This window comes from Sminthopsis crassicaudata, chromosome 2, assembly GCF_048593235.1.
Source record: "Sminthopsis crassicaudata isolate SCR6 chromosome 2, ASM4859323v1, whole genome shotgun sequence".
In the NCBI taxonomy this organism is placed as follows: Eukaryota; Metazoa; Chordata; class Mammalia; order Dasyuromorphia; family Dasyuridae; genus Sminthopsis; species Sminthopsis crassicaudata.
The window spans coordinates 474383348-474400286 of NC_133618.1; the positions used below are offsets into that span (position 1 = coordinate 474383348).

Sequence of the window (16939 nt, forward strand, 5' to 3'; positions counted from 1 at the left end):
ACACAAAGACAAAAACAAAACAGCTCCTATTCTCAAGTAGCTTACATTTTTCTCAAGGATCTAACATGTACACAAGTAAGGAAGGGATGGAATTTTAATATGCTTTGTTGAGTAATGATCCTATGCCTTGGGGCTATTCTTTTATGCAGGCCCTCATGCCTGGATTATTGCAAAAGACTGCTGGTGGGTCTGTCTACTCTTCCCCACTTCAATCCATTCTTCATTCAGTCAGCAAAGTGATTTTCCAAAAATGCAGATTTGATCATATCATTGTTTTATTCAACAAACTCGAGTATCTTTCTCTTAGCTGTGTCCAAGAGCAAATGCGAAGAGTTCTTTTTGACATATCAAAGTCCTTTATAATCTAGCCCCCTCCTACCTTTCCAATCTTCTTAAATTTTACTTCCCAATATCTATTCTTTGATCCACTGAACCAATGATATTCGCCTCCTGGCTCCACAGCATGGTTCCACAAACAAGAGACTCCATTTCTCAGCTTCAGGCATTTTCTCTGGCTTTCCTCCATTCTTAGAACACTCTCCTTCTTCCACTCTGAATACTGATCTCTCTCTGGCTTTCTTTAAGTCTTATTTTAAATCCCACCTTCTCCAGGAAGCCTTCTATAAATCCTCTTAATTCCACTGCTTTCCCTCATAACTTATTTTAAGTCATTTTTCAGTTTCTTTGTGATCCCATTTGAGATTATTTTAACAAAGACACTGGGGTGTTTGCATTTCCTTCTACAGTTCATTTTACAATAAGAAACTTAGATAGTAATCAGGGTAAAATGGCTTGTCTGGGATCATTGAGCCAATAAGCGTCTGAGGTCAGATTTGAACTGAAGATGACTCATCTTCTTGATTCTAAGCTCAGCACTTTACCACTGCACTTGTAGGACAATTACTCCTTACAGCTTGCTTTGCATGTATTTATTTGCATGTTATCTTCCCCATTTGATTGTAAACTCCTTGAGGACAGATTGTCTTTTGTCTCTTTTTGTATCCCCGGTGCCCAGAACATAGTAGGTATTTAATAAATGTTTATTGATTGATTTAAAAACCTGCTGATATTGATAAATGTGGAAATATGTTTAGAAGAATTGCACATGTTTAACCTATATTAGATTACTTGCGGTCTAGGGGAGGGGGAAGAGAAGGTGGGGAGGAGAAAAATTTGGAACACAAGGTTTAGCAAATTTTTTTCAAAAACTATCTTTGCATGTATTTAGAAAAGTAAAAAGTTATTTTTTTTAAAGGAAGAAAATTAATTCAGAAAGCCAAGGAAAAAAACCTGCTGATATTGATATTGAATTGTTCTATTTTGCTGATTATATACATATTTGTTTGTATGAATATGCATATATTGTTAGGATAAGTGCATATAATATATTGCATGTATTTTAAATCTAGTTATTAAAAAGCTATTCAGAACTTGAGAATATAAGTAAATCTGTCCAAATGTGCTCCAATTAATTTGTAAGGACAACAAATGTTTAATTGGGGAAAGAATGTAAGGGAATTGTATTTAAAAGCCCAGGTTCTAATTATAGAAGAGGAGTAAATAGAGGTGTGCTAAACTAAGTGTAAAATTGTGGCCATACAAAATGTGAACACCCCTCCCTGATGGAATTCTAGAAAGTATGGCCAAATAGAAAAGCAGAAAGTTGGCCATGCCCCTGAAGTCCTTTAAACTGTATATATAGTATATATACTATATACCAGTCTGTATATGGTATATAGTATATAGTGTATAATACTATAGGAATACAAGCTGGTAGCCAGGAATGGAAGAAGTCAGATCCTGACGAGACAGTAGTACCTGTGGAGTTGAAGGGGGGAGGACAAAAGATGTCAGATAGAGCCGGGAGAAGAGAAGTATAAAGGAAGTTGTGGCAAGTAAAGGGGGCAGAATTATGTGAGTGAGGCATGGAGGAATGTCAGGACAGGATCTGTGCTGCTTCAAAGTAATTTGAAGGACAAACCACTAAGACAGAAAAGGCTTCCTAGAAAAGGCAACATTTAATCAGCATCCTGGAAAAAAATCAGTGATTCAAAAAGGCAGAGATGAGGAAAACATAACTTAGTAAAGTCGAGTTGGCTGAAATATAGTGTTCATGAAGGTGAAATGTGAAATAAAATTCAGGAGATAAGTGAGAACCAAATTCTGGAGGGACTCCAATGCCAGACAAATAAGTTTGGATGTTATTCTAGAGATAATTAGGAACTCCTGAAGATTGTTCAGCAAGGGAGTGTCACTGATATACCTGTGCTTTAGAAAAATTATTTTGGCAGCTATGTACAAAAGAGAGAAGAATTTGGAAGGAGGATGATCTATTAAAAAAACTATTTTAATAGTTTAAGGAAAAGGCAGCAAGGGCTAAACCAAGAAGATAGAGCTATATGAGAAGAAAAGGATATGGGGAAGGGGTTATGAAAAGACATCCACAAGACTTGGTCATTGACATAATGGGAGGAGACAAAATTCAAGAATGACTCAAAGGTTGTGAATTTGGTGACTAGAAAGATTGTGGAATGAGAGATAATGAATTAAATTTTGGATATGTCGAGTTTGAGATAGAAACATTCAGCAAGCAACTGGATCCTAGGAGAAAGATAGGGGCTAGATGTATAGCTTTCAGAGTCTTCTTTACTTACTTTACTATCCAATCAAATTAGCTTTCTCATTATTCTTGACAAACCACACTATCACCTGTCTTCAGATCTCTTGCACTGGCTTTCCCTCATAGCTGGAATACATTGCCCCCTCACTACTATCAGTTCCTTAATATGAACCCTATTCCTGATTCCCCCCAGCTACTAGTAGTGGTTTCCTTTCAAAATACCTTAAATTTATTTTGCGTATATTTACATATGTAAATATTATATACCTCAATAGAGTATATCTTTCTTGAGGAAAAAAGGTTTTTTCACTTTTAGTCATTGAATCCCCAGAGTTTATTACAGTGCTTGGCACATAGTAGGCTACCTGACTGATTGATTGATTGATTGATTGATTTACCTAATGATGATCATTGAATCAATGAGAATTTATGAAATCACCAAGACAAAAACTGTGGAGAAAGTGAAGCACTCAATTGGAACACTTGAACACTCTTGGGTGAAAAACATACTGAAGAAGGAAATTGATATTAATTTTTCAAAGAATACTGATATATCCTCAGACAATCATGGGCTCATGGAACCAAGGAAGAAAAGATTATCCAAGACGAAGGAATAGTCAACAGTGTCAAAAATTGTAAGTAGAATAAGGTCTGAAAACCAATTAGATTTAGCAGTGAAATACTACTGGTATCCTGTTAGGATTACAAGGTGAGAACTCAAGTTGTCTGGACAGTGACAAGGTGAGAACTCAAATTGTCTGGACAGTGACAAGGTGAGAACTCAAGTTGTCTGGACAGTGACAAGGTGAGAACTCAGGTTGACTTGACAGTTCTCTGGCTCAGACTTTTGGTTCGGGCCTTTAAAGGGAGTTTACACCTTAGGAATTCTAAGAGGAGCAAGTTCATTGGTGGAAGTATTTCCCCACGCCCCATTGAGTTCTCACATGCCTATTCTCTAGACAACCTGAGTCCTCATCTTGTAATCCTAACAGTATCCCTGGAGAGAATGATTTTATTCCAGGTTTGGAATTATAAAACAAATTGCTAAGAGTTGAGGAGAGACAAAGGAATGGAGACCTCAAGGCACTCAAATATGATTATGTAGGAATTTTGCTGTGAGGGGATAGCAAGGTCAAGTAAAAGTTGGTTTTTTAAATGAGGGAGAGTTAATTGGAGGGGAAAAAATGTTTGAATGAAATATTTCCATCAGATTTCATCTATAAAATATATAGTGAATTAACACATATTTATATAACCAAGAGCCATTTCCCCAAAGATCAAAAGATATAAACAACTTTCAAAAGAATTGCAAACTACTAACAACCAAATGAAAGAACATTCTAACTCATTAGTATTAAGAGAAATGCAAATTAAAATTTAAATTACTGAGGTTTCCTGTCTCAGCATATTTAAAAAGATAAAAAAAGAGAAAAATAGTTGATGTAGGTGGTGAGATGGGGATACAGACACTCCAGTGTGTCTGTATCTCCATCTCCCCACCTACATCAACTATTTTGTATCCAGCATTGCTGGAGCTTTGAATTAATCCAACTTTTCTGGAAAACAATTTGAAATTATACTTGAAAAAGTGACTAAAATGTGCATATGCTTTGATTCAGAGATCTTATTGCTAAGTATTTGCTCAAAGAAATCAGAAAGATAAAAAGTTATACTGCAAAATATTCACAGTATTTCTGTTGGAATAAAAAAACTTGAAATAGAGTAGGTATCCATCTATTGAGTATAGAAATTTGGCAAATTTGGGATGTAAATGTAATGGCATATTATTGTGCCTCAAGACATAATAAATAAAACAAATTCAGGGAAAAAATGGAAAGATACGTGAACTGATGCAGAATGAAGTAAGCAAAACCAGGAAAACAATATACAAAGAGTCACAACAATGTAAACTGAAACTACAATAAAATGAAACTGAACATTATGTAATTAATATGATGTCTTTGGTATAGCAAGCTCCCTAATGAGAAAATCCCTTCTGTCAATGGAAATCAACCACTATTCTGCAACTTAGTCTTGGAACACTGAGTTTTAAGAGATTTTTCCCTCCTATCTACTATAGTAGGCTGCTTCTCTCTTCACTGTGTAATTATAACCAAGCCCCGAGATGTGAAAGTCTACTGATCTCCCTTCTTTGGAGAGTTTAGAGATTGTGATTATGGAATGTTGCATGTACTGTCAGATGAAACTAATGTGTTGGGTTTTTTCTGACATTTTAAAAATCTTTATTACAAAAGAAAGCTTTCTGGGGAAGAGTGAGGAGGAATAGGAACACATTTGGAAATTAATGTGATATAAAACCAAGTCATCAATTTTTTAAAAAGATAGGGAAGATATAGGGACCTTTGTAGACAATAGGATAAAACAGTAGCTAAAGATTGCTGAGGGTAGTAAGGAAGAATATCAATAGCGCAACCTCCCAGAAGAAATAAAGTCAAAGGCAAAAATAGAAGGATTAGCGTTGTGGAGGAGAAAACCACCTATTTCTCAGAGACTATAGAAATGGAGTAGACAAAGAGAAATGATGAAGATGGCTTTTGAGATGTAGCATGTGGGAGGAGCTTACAGAAGTTGACATTAATTTTCTTAGTAAATTTGAAAATGAGATCCTCTCCTAAAGAATGAGAGAAAGATGACATAAGGGGCTTAAGGAATGAGAAGACTAGAATAACTTTTATAAGGAGTGTATGAGACAATCTATAAGAAAAAGGAAAAAAAATTGCTGTTCAGCAGTAAGAACCCCAATGAGACTGGGTGGTATATGATAGTAGACCTTGACAGTATGATTGAATGAATAACTCCATCAGCATTCAGCAACATCTGAGTAGTAGCAAAGGAAGATAGATGGTAATGGTAACTTCGAATTGGGAAATGGCAAAGCATGAATGGAAACAGGACAAGGGAAAAAGATAGTCAAAGATGTACAGAAAAATCTTTAAATATGGCCATGCATGGGTCCAGACCTTAAGAAGCAAATAAAGCCAGAACAGAGGATATAGTCTAAGAAAACAGAGGGGATATAAGCAAGTGGGGGTTGCAGAGGAGTGAAACAGAATAAATGATTAACTTCAGAAGGGAATTTCAAAAATCAAGATCCTGGAGAAATCACAGTTTCACATATCTTTGGGACAGAGCAATGTGGGGAAGGGACTGACTTTGAGGAAGAAAGCCATGCAAGCTCTGAGAGAGAAATCATGGCATGGCCTGTCGGGAGATCTGGACTAACCCCTCGTGGGAGCTGGAGCAGGCTTTGTGTGCCTCCTCTCCCAGAGAAGCCAGGGATCCATAGATCTAAGGTGATAAGAGCAACCCTAAGAGAGCAGTCTGATCTAAGCCTATCTATTTCCTAATGAAGTCACTTTTTTCTTTCCCAAATTATCTAAGGGTGTTTTTGCTCTGTGTATGCTGCTTTCAATTTAGATCTAATTTATAAAGCCCTGTTGGCCAGGAGAAATGAGAGGAGAAATGATAACTTACAAATAGAAGATATCGGACAGTTTGGTCCTTATTCTAGGAAAGCAAAAGATTTGGTCAGTGGGAACTGATGAGCAGGCTTGGAGCCATTAAAGACAAATTAGGAGAATAGTATTGGACTGTATAAGTCTGGCATATGAATTTGGGATTCAGCCACTCCTAGAAAGAAATCACTGGCTAGTGAGAGTGGCAGGCTACAAGGGAGCTTTTCGTGGGTGAATGTACATTCATTTTCAAACTCCTAGGCAGGCTGCCAATAGCAGATGGGTGAAAGGAGAGAAGAGAAAGCTAGACTTTTCTGAGTACACTAGAAATTTAACCTGGCCTTTCTTACTAGCACCACCTGCTGCCTAAAACAATAACAAGCAATGAGAAAATCGAAATTATGAGTGTAGTAAGAGCAGAAGGTAGGTGGTGGGAGGCACCCAGAAATGGAGATTGGCAAAGTATGAATGACATCAGGACAAAAGGAAAAATATTTAAGAATATAGGTCATTATGAACATGAGGATTATAGAGATGGAGCAAAATAAAGGCCATGGAGATTTAAAAGGCTGATGAATTTGGAGGCCTGGTAATTCTAGGAAACATCAAGATAAACATAAATCCTGAAAATAAGGGGAAAAAAGACAGTTGTGAGATACTCAGTCTTCTTGTAAAAGAAGAGAAAACTATCTGGAAGACGATTATAATAGCTTACATTACCGGTGTGTGCCCAAGGTCACATATCAAATTGGTAAAGATAGGATCAGAAGCCAGTTTTCCTGTCATTTTATGGATAAGGATCAGCAAATACACTAAAGAGCTGAGTTAGATGAGGCATGGTAAGAAGGTATAAAGTGAGAATCAACAGGGAGGCACATTTTGGATTGGTTAGAGCTGCCTGGAAATGGAATAGGCTGATTGGTGAGGTAGGAATGATTCATCATGGAAGGTGCTCATGCAGAAAATGAACTGCAATTTCACAAGGATGTTGCTGAGGAAATTCACACATTTGTCAGAAGAGTTGGACTGCATCAATTCTAAAATCTCCTTTTATCCTGAGATTTTTTTATTAAAGCTTTTTATTTTCAAAACACATGCATGGATAATTTTCAATATTCATCCTTGCAAAACCTTGTGTTCCAAATGTTTTCCTCACACTTCCCTCCAACTCCTCCCCTAGATAGCAAGTAATCCAACATATAATAAACATGTGCAATTCTGCTATATCTATTTCTACAATGATCATGCTGCACAAAAAAAAAAAAAATCAGATCAAAAAGTAAAAAATAAGAAAGAAAACAAAATGCAAGCAAACAACAAAAAGAGTGAAAATTCTTCGTTGTGATCCACGCTCAGTTCCCACAGTCCTGTCTCTGGCTCTCTTCATCATAAGACCATTGGAACTGGCTTGAATCATCTCATTGTTGAAAAGAGCTGCGTACATCAGAATTGATCATCGTATCATCTTGTTGCTGTGTAATGATCTCCTGGTTCTGCTCATTTCACTTAGCATCAGTTCATGTAACTTTCTCCAGGCTTCTTTGAAATCATCCTGATTGTTTCTTATAGAACAATAATATTCTATAACATTCATATACCATAATTTATTCAGCCATTTTTGCACATGTGGATCCTCTTCCCTCCTTTAGGATCTCTGGGATATAACTCCAGTAGAAACACTGTTGGATCAAAGGGTATGCACAGTTTGATAGTCCTTTGGGCATAGTTCCAAATTGCATTCCAGAATGGTTGGATCAGTTCACAACTCCACCAACAATGTATTAGTGTTCTAGTTTTCCCCCATATGCTCCAACATTTGTCATTATATTTTATTGTCATCTTAGCCAATGTGAGAGGTGTACTGTTGAGTTGTCTTAGAGTGTCCTCAGAGTTGTCTTAATTTGCATTGCTCTAATCAATAATGATTTAGAGCATCTTTTCATATGACTAGAAATGATTTCAATTCATCTTAAATTGTCTATAACATACATATCCTTTGACCATTTATCAATTGGAGAATGGCTTAAATTCTTATAAATTTGAATCAATTCTCTAAATATTTTATTTTTATTTATTTAATTTATTTATCTTTTTGCTGAGGCAATTGTGGTTAAGTGATTTGCCCAGGGCCATACAGCTAGGAAGGGTTAAGTGTCTTCAGGGCTGATGCTCTATTTACTGCACCACTTAACTGCCCCCAATTCTCTATATATTTTAGAAATGAGGTCTTTATCAGAACCCTTGAATGTAAAAAAATTTTTTCCCAGCTTATTGCTTCCCTTCTAATCTTGTCTGCAGTGGTTTTATTTGTATAAAAACTTTTTAACTTAATATAATAAAAATTATCCATTTTGTATTCAATAATATACTCCAGTTTTTCTTTGACTATAAATTCCTTCTTTTTTCCACAGATCTGAGAGGTAAAGTATCCTTTGTTCTTCTAATTTGCTTATAATATCACTCTTTAAATCTAAATCATGAACCCATTTTGACCTTATCTTGGTATTCCACCCTAAGATTTTTAAATGCCCATGATTTTTTTTTAAAAGATAGGTATAACAGCAACAAGAAGAATATACGGATGATCAATTCTGATGGACGTGGCTCTCTTCAACAGTGAGATGATTCAAACCCATTCCAATTGTTCAGTAATGAAGAGAGCCATATACATCCAAAGAGAGGACTATGGGAAGTGAATGTGGACCACAACATAGCATTTTCACTCTTTCTGTTATTATTTGCTTCCATTTTTGTTTTCTTTCTCGGGTTTCTCAGGTTTCTCTGTTGTTGTTTTTTTTCTTTATAGATCCTATTTTTCTTGTACAGAAGATAACTGTATAAATATGTAAACATATATTGGATTTAATATATAATTTAACGTATTGAACATGTATTAGACTACCTGCCATCTAGGGAGGAGGTGGGAGGAAGGAGGGGAAAATTTGGAACAGAAGGTTTTGCAAGGGTCAATCTTGAAAAAATTACCCATGCATATATCTTGTAAATAAAAAGCTATAATAATTTTTAAAGATAGCAGGAGAAATATTTTTAAATATGAAAAAAAGGCAAAAAATAAAAATAAAAAGCTATGTATTTAAGGCATTCCACCCCAACAATGGATGCTGGCCAAAAGATAAATGCCAACTGCTGACAAATTTTTTCATAATATTGGCATTTGGTGATATAAAGCAATCTTTACAAGAAAGCTGGACTTTTAAAAACATTTGTTAATGGTGTTTGTTTGTTTTAGAAAATATACTGATTGATGACTTTCGTTGTTTTATTTCTGCCTTTTCCCAACACACCTGACAGATTTATAATTAAAAAAAAAAATGAACACATCTAATACCAGGAGCACATCCCACAATGTATGCTGTATTCTTCCCTTAGTTGTCTCTCATCTCAGTCAGAGGAGGAAGATGGCATGTTTTATAATAGCTTTTCCAGGATTTTCATTGGCTTTTCAGGTCTCAAAGAATAATATCCATTTAGGAATCTTTTCAGGTATCTATTATGTATATTATTTTACACAAATCTTCCCATATTTTTATGTATCCCTCATATTTTAAGTTTCTTCAGGGGCTCTTGCCAATGTCTATCTATCAGGCCTGAAGAGTCAGGAGAAGCTGAATCTGAATTCAGACTTGGACGTTTACTATTTGTGTGATTCTGAGCAAGTCACCTCACCTCCATTCGCCTCAGTTTCCTCATTTGTTAAATGAATATCATAACAGTATCTTACCTCCCAGGGTTGTGTTAAGGATCAAATGAAATATTTGTAAAGCACTTATTAACACAGTGCCTGGAATATAGTAAGCACAATATGTCATTTTTTTTCCCAACCATTCCTGAATTAATGAGCATTCATTTAAGTTTCCATTTCTCTTGCTAAGATAAAGAGTTGTATAACAATGTGGTGAGTCAAGACAATTTCTATGGACTTGGAGTGGAAAATGCCATTCACATCTAGAGAAAGAACTATAGAGACTGAATGTAGATTTTCATCTGTTTTTGTTAGTTTGTTTTTTCTTTCTCATGGTTTTTTTCCTCTTTTGGTCTGATTTTTCTTATACAACATGACAAAGTCACCTTTGTCAATTTGCATGGTATGAAATGACAACCTCAGGGCTGATCTAGCATGCATTTCTCTTACCTCTAATGATTTGGAGTGTGTTTTTATATAGTTCTTTTATTTTGCAATTCTCTTTTTGAAAAAATGTTCATAATCTTCAAGTACTTATCTATAAGAGAAAAGCAGTTCTCATAGATTTGTGCCATTTCCCTCTATATTTTAACTGCCCAGTAATATTTGATATTACCATGTTTCATACTCAACGTCTCTTCTAATTATCTTCATTGAACTTTTACAATTTTATGTTAATGACTTTGAGAGGCAAGTTGGTATAGAAAGATTTTGAAGTCAGAGGACAGAGGGCAAAATCTCACCTCTACTACCAGCACTGCCTCAGTGACCCTGGTTATTTAAACTCTTTGAATCTATCTCTTAAGACTCTATATGTCCTTTGGTAAAGAATTGTTTTCCTTCCTAGCCTTAGTTGTGAAAGGTCCCTGATCAGATTTCTTTTTATTTTATTTTTTTAAAGATGTGTCCTTTTATATTCAAGTCATATATCCATTCTTTAGTTAATGCAGTAAGATAATGCTCTAATTTCTGTCAAACAGCTTTCTGGTTTTCCCAACCACTCTTAGCAGAAAGGGAGTCTTCCTTAGTAGCTTGACTCCCTATTTCATTAAAAGGAATCCTTCAACTGTTTGACAGTGTCACATGACAACCCATCTTAACCTCATAGCTGAGTGTCACTGTTATCTAGACACAAGCTTCATTCCTGTTTTCCTTTGTTTTTTTTTGTTCAACTCAACTTATTATATTACTGCCTCATATTAAATATTGAGGGGGGGAATGTTGGGGGAGAAAATGGAATCCTTCTCTTAGTAATTTATGTTCTTAGATTTATCAAACATTAGGCTACCATTTTCATTAATTGCTTATCTAACCTGTTCTACTAACCAGTCTTTCTATTTATTTGTTTTCTTTAACCAAGGCCAAAGAGTTTTGATGATTACTTCTTTATAACAGATTTTGAGTTCTGGCAATACTATAGTCCTTTTATTTATACTTTTTTCTCATTCTCTCTTCAGATTCTAGAACTTTTGTTCTTCCAATTTAATTATTTTGCTAATTCTTAAAAATATCCCCTTATTAATGGGATTAGCAAAGTGTTAAATCTATAACTAATTTGATCTATCACACAAATTTAGAGTAGCTGATGTCATTTTGAAGCAGGTTGTGGTCCCTTTAAGAAACTGTATTTCCTTTTGATCTGTGATCCCTTTCAGATTCTCAGCTTCTATTAGGGAAGGCATATCCTCCCTAGATAAGTTGTCTTTCCAGGATGCCAGGGCCTTTGAGTCAATTAGAAATCCTGATAAAAAAGCACCCTTTTGAAGTGTTGTTAATTCCAATAGGAGATCTGGGCTGTCTCAGGCCCCCCACCTGGTCTGACCAGCTTGGCCTGTCCCAGCCCCACTAAAGATATCCAATATAACAGCTTCCCTCAACCAAAGTCTTTGCAGATGGACCTAGGTAGCTCACTCAGCTGCCAGGACCTTCTGTCCACTGAGAAAGCATTCTCAGTGCAAAACTCAATTTTCCCATAGATCTGCCACTACAGAAGTCAGTCTCTTGGTAAATTGATTTCTATCCAACAATAAACTTTAATTTTGCAATTAATAATTAGGGAATGAGTGAATTATTTCACTCCTAAAACCTGTGGCCAACTTAATGGGGATTCTTAACAGGTCTCTTATTGCCACTAACCTCTAGACCCCCAGGAATTGAGACCACTCAAACCGAATCATTTCAAATGAATGAAAGGACTACATCCTCCAAATTCAAGAAATTATAGTTGTGTTATGGTGATCCATATTGTAGACACACCTCAACTTTTGAGATTCAACTTTTAAACGAATGAGACACATTATGAGTCAAAAGTGGAGCTGAGATTTCTTCTGATTTTTCAGGAAGTATAAATGCTTCAGCCTTTTTTAGTGAAGGAAAATGAATGAAGGAAAATCAGATTTGTTTCTTTAGAGCAGAAATTACCAAGATCAATAAGCCATTGTCTCTTTATCAGGAAGCTCTTAAAATGAAGTCATTTTTCAGAACATTCAGGAAGATCAGCAAGGCCTCCAAATAGTCATTTTCTGTGTGTTCTGGCAAATACTTGCAGACAACCCCAGACAAACTCCAAGACATACCTTGATAGATCACATCTTCTTTAAGTGACTAAGGCAAATGAAAGTCAGATGGCATTATACCAACTCAGGAAAGTCCCCTGACCTACAAAGGGCAAGTGGTTCAAAATGTTCTCTTTTTAAGGAATCATGAATAATTAAATCACTACCAATTTCCTGTTTGTTTTTGTTTGCCCCATTTTAATTTAAGTTTTATTTCATTAAGTAGATTCTATAGTTGATTTCTCCCTCTGGCAATCTGAAGGAACCATAAAAACTCAATTTGGGTTTTCATTCCCACAGCACACACAAAATTGTCCTATGCTTCTGAAAAACACAATGGCAAACTTTAACCCACAATCTCTGGTTGAATTACATTAGTCTGGGAGTTCCTTATCTGAGTTTGCCTTTTAGTCCCTTCCCAAGGTTTCAATATTTCTCCATGACTCCCCAAGATTTCACACCCTCTAACCAAGCAACAAGATACTGTAAAGGGATGGTTAGTTCACAGCATTGTAGCTATGCAATTAGCTCATAAGATTAAAGCAGGTCCAGATCCTAACAAACATTGAAATCCAAAGGGCCTGAAAACAAAAGATACAAGAATATAAAAAAGGAGACCAAATGTCACCCCAGGAAAAGACAATTCTATAAGTTACTTTCTATTCTGGCAAGAATAAAGGATAACAAAGTATAAGGTTCAGAGTTAACTTCCTTTCTTGGTTAAGGTACCCATTTGCATTCTGGCACAAAAATAATATATGTTATAATTTAGGATTTAAACTAATTTCCAGGATATAAGGCACAAGTATTAGCAAAGTCACTTAATCAGTATTTCACTGGTTATTTTATCATGAATTAAAATCATTTGTTAGTAAATCAGGCTTAGAATCTGTAACTAACTATTAACAAAGTTCAAAATGTTTAAATCATGTATATTTTTGACATCCAAGTATTTTATCTTTTCCTACAACAATGACTATAAAAAGGGAAGGGGACTCACAGAGCAACTAAATAATTGCCATCAGCAATGTAAAGATAGTCCAATTTCTTGGTTTGTTTTCCTTTTTTTAATAATAGCTTTTTATTTTCAAAATACATGCCAAGATAGTTTTCAACATTCACCCTTGCAAAATCTTGTATTCCAAAATTTTTTTCCATCCCTTTGCCTCATTCCTCCCCTAGACAGCAAGTAATCCAATATATGTTAAACATGTACAGTTCTTCTATACATATTTCTACATTTATGATGCTGCACAAGAAAAATCAGATCATAAAGGGAAAAAAATGAAAAAAGCAAGCAAACAACAAAAAATGTGAAAATACTATATGTTGTGATCCACATTCAGTACCCAGTCTAGTTTTCCTTAAAAAAGATATTAGTCCGGGGCAGCTAGGTGGTACAGTGGATAGAGCACCAACCTTGAATTCAGGAGGACCCGAGTTCAAATCTGGCCTCAGACACTTAACACTTCCTAGCTGTGTGACCCTGGGCAAGTCACTTAACCCCTGCCTCAGAAAAAAAAAGATATTAATCCAAGTTTTGCCTTAAGTCAAAAGATACATCCCTCAGAAATTCATTCAATTAACTCAGAATGTAAAAGTAGAAATGAAGGATAAGGGAGACTAAAGATTACAGGCTTATTCCATATCAAGTGTTATTGCTTGGAAAATGGAAATATCAGAATCCCTTGAAACATCATGGTGATAAAGAAATTCCTCTAAGTTTTCAGTGACATTTAGAAGAAAAGAGATGGTGAGGTCATAGTGAAAATTACAACTCCCAAAGAAATTCACATGTTCTCCAAGTCTTTGTTTTGTCATTCAGTGGGCTATAAAAGCAATTTATGGAAATATTTTAAACTCTTCAAGATAGGACTCTACCAAGATTATTGTTTTTGCTTTTGAATCCTGTCTGACTCTCTATTGTGGGGAGTGAAAAGATAAGGTGAAGAACTTACAGGAATGTATGAATTCTTTTTCTGTATTTTGTTATTCATTATTTCTATGTCTCTGTGACCTGCTTAAGTATGTCGCATTAGCCAATATTTACTTAAACGTTAGATATATTTATTTGACTTGAAATGATGACATTTATGACTATTCAATGTTATCAATATTTAGACTATTAGTTGAGTGCTGTTAGCTTAGTAATATAAATTTTGAAGATTTTTTGGGTTAGCACCCATTTCTCAATGCTCCCCAACTTATGATGTAATCCTTTGTAAGAGAAACCTTCCATTCCAATCTCTCCAAATAGCAACAACCAGTTAGATGCCTCCCCCTCCCCTTCTCAATGCTGTCTTACTGGTGATGTAATCTCTTGTATAAAAGCTGTGTATCTTTACTACTTCTTGAGCCTTCCTACTTCGAGCTTTCTCTTTCTTATCTCTCCTTGGAACGGCTTATCCTCTGGAGGTTTTCAATAAACAACTTTGCTGCCTTCTACTGAGTGATCTCTGAGTAGTCATTTTGGGTATGGGTTTTCTACATGCCTCACACCAAGACCCTATTTTTGGGGTTGTCTTGGCAAATACTGGAATGGTTTATCATTTCCTTCTCCAGCTCATTTTACATATTGTTGTTTATGTCCTTCCCTCAAAGATAAGAAAAGGAGACAAATGGGGTTAAGTGACTTGTCCAGAGTCTCATAGTTAGTAAGAATGGGAAGCTTCAAATTTGAACTAGGGGCTTTCTAACAGCAGGGCTCTTGCTATCAAAGTGCCCTACAGGCCAAGACAATTAAAATGTGGAAAAATTTCAACATTTAGTTCATTTTGGTTTTCCCTTTTTAATCTATTTAATTTTTGCTTTGAAGAATCTTTGGTTTTCAGTTTATATAATTTTAGTTTCATTCCTCAAGTTTCCAATTCTCCTTCACATATGAGTCCTGGAAAAACAAGTTCAAACCACCAACATGAACCATATTGTCATGAAGACAGTTTATGGATATAAGGGAAAGATAAGTACAAAGAAAGCAGGAAATTGTTATTCCACCTTCATACACATCTAGCCTTGGCAAGATGTTCTACAAACTAAGGGCTTGTGTTTTTAAAGCGAGAGAATCATGGAATATCGGTTAGAGAATAGGGCTTGTCCACAGACGCTCCGGAAGATTGTTGGCAACTCCTCTGGACCCTGGTCTTCTGATTCCAAATTACCAGGCTCTTTTCAGTACACCATGGAACCTCTTACCCAGATTTTCACAGTTTTGTCGTAGGAACTAGAGATAATCTTAGTGTCCTCAGAGCAGAAATGGCAGGAACTCACGGCTTGATTATGTCCTTTCAGCATCTTAAAGGGAATCTATAAAATGAAGGGGCCACAGAGAAAGAATGAGTTGGCCACGCCTGCTGTCAAAGGCAGAACTTTGCGGAACCGGGGGAAAATCCGGAAAGGTGCTCAGTACCTGAGAGGAGGAGGCTAAAGAGAGTGCGGAGGTGCTGTGTGGAATGGAGGCTACCTTCACTGCCTCGGGGACTTCACCGCTGGCCCATCCCACAATAGTTAAAAGACCATTCTTTGTGGCCCCAAGGTCTCTGCAGATTGAAGTGTCGGTCCCGTGCCTCTGTCCTTTCTCCCCCATCCCGCCCCTTCCCCAGAGACAAAGGAGTCTCTGAAGTGAAGGGATTCCCAACTTTTGCGGGACTCAGAACCCTAGTCTCCTCCCCACCCCCAGCACTGGGACGCAGGCATAGCCCTACACACGAGTAACAAGACCCCTGCACACATTGCACACAGAGGGCTGCCCGCGGTGCAGTACGCACTCCAGGCCCAGGACACCCGCGCACTCTTCATACAAAGCGCTGCACGCCCCGTACTCACTAACCGACACTTGCACACACCTCCCACAAAGCGCGGCACCCCTCGCATGCACGAGCAAAGATACTCTCACACAAAAAGACTGAACGCCTGGCACGCATTGCGCACTCAAGGATCTGGACACCCGCGCACAGCTGACATAACGCGCTGCACATCCCCCATGCGGGAGCAAAGGCACTTGCACACAGTTCATACAAAACGTTGCAAGCCCCGCACGCAATACGCACCCAGGGTCCGGGACAGCTGCACACATCTCACCCCCTAGCACATCTCGAACTCCTTCGAGACACGATCAACCCAGGCCACTCAGCACGCCCCGTATACAAGACGCACTTGTGCCGGACTCCACTCACCGGCAACATCCAAGCATCCCAGCCTACACCGCCACAAGCCTCCTGGGCACAACGCCCAGCCTCCGGGCCCCACCCCCCCCCCAACTCCAGGTGCAGACTCTCGGGTTCTGTTAGGCCAGAGCAAGAGCTAGAAGCCCAGTCTAGGGCGGGCCCCTGACCTTGGACTGCCTCTCCTGGTCGCCCCACCGCTGGTACTCCGGCCTCGAAGGCCCTGCTGTTGGCTCATTGGGATCCCTCAGAGCCAAGGGGTCGCTGGGACTCTCGCTTTCGCTGAATTTCTCAGTCTGTGAGTCTTCCTCCATGGCAACTGCTACTATGGGGGCCCATGGAGGCCAGAGCGTGGCCACCTACCACCGTGGGGGTGGGGAGAGCAACGAGGTGTGTTGAAGCCTTTGGGATGGCAAACATTCGGA

The 16939-nt window shown here is 37.4% G+C and overlaps 1 protein-coding gene across 3 annotated transcripts in view; it reads right to left on the reverse strand.

Moving 5' to 3' along the window:
- The window catches only part of WDR88 (WD repeat domain 88), a 140719-nt gene extending 123780 nt beyond the window's left edge, over nucleotides 1–16939 (reverse strand). Inside the window, exons 1-2 of one of the 3 annotated variants that reach the window (XM_074293229.1) lie at nucleotides 16685–16939; nucleotides 15547–15657 (exon numbers count right to left, since the gene is read on the reverse strand). In XM_074293229.1, the coding sequence (XP_074149330.1) occupies nucleotides 15547–15657; nucleotides 16685–16828 (255 nt within the window). In that variant the 5' untranslated portion in view covers nucleotides 16829–16939. Of the gene's footprint in view, nucleotides 1–15531; nucleotides 15658–16684 lie in introns of all 3 variants that reach the window. The other 2 variants (XM_074293228.1, XM_074293230.1) reach the window with 2 other exon arrangements.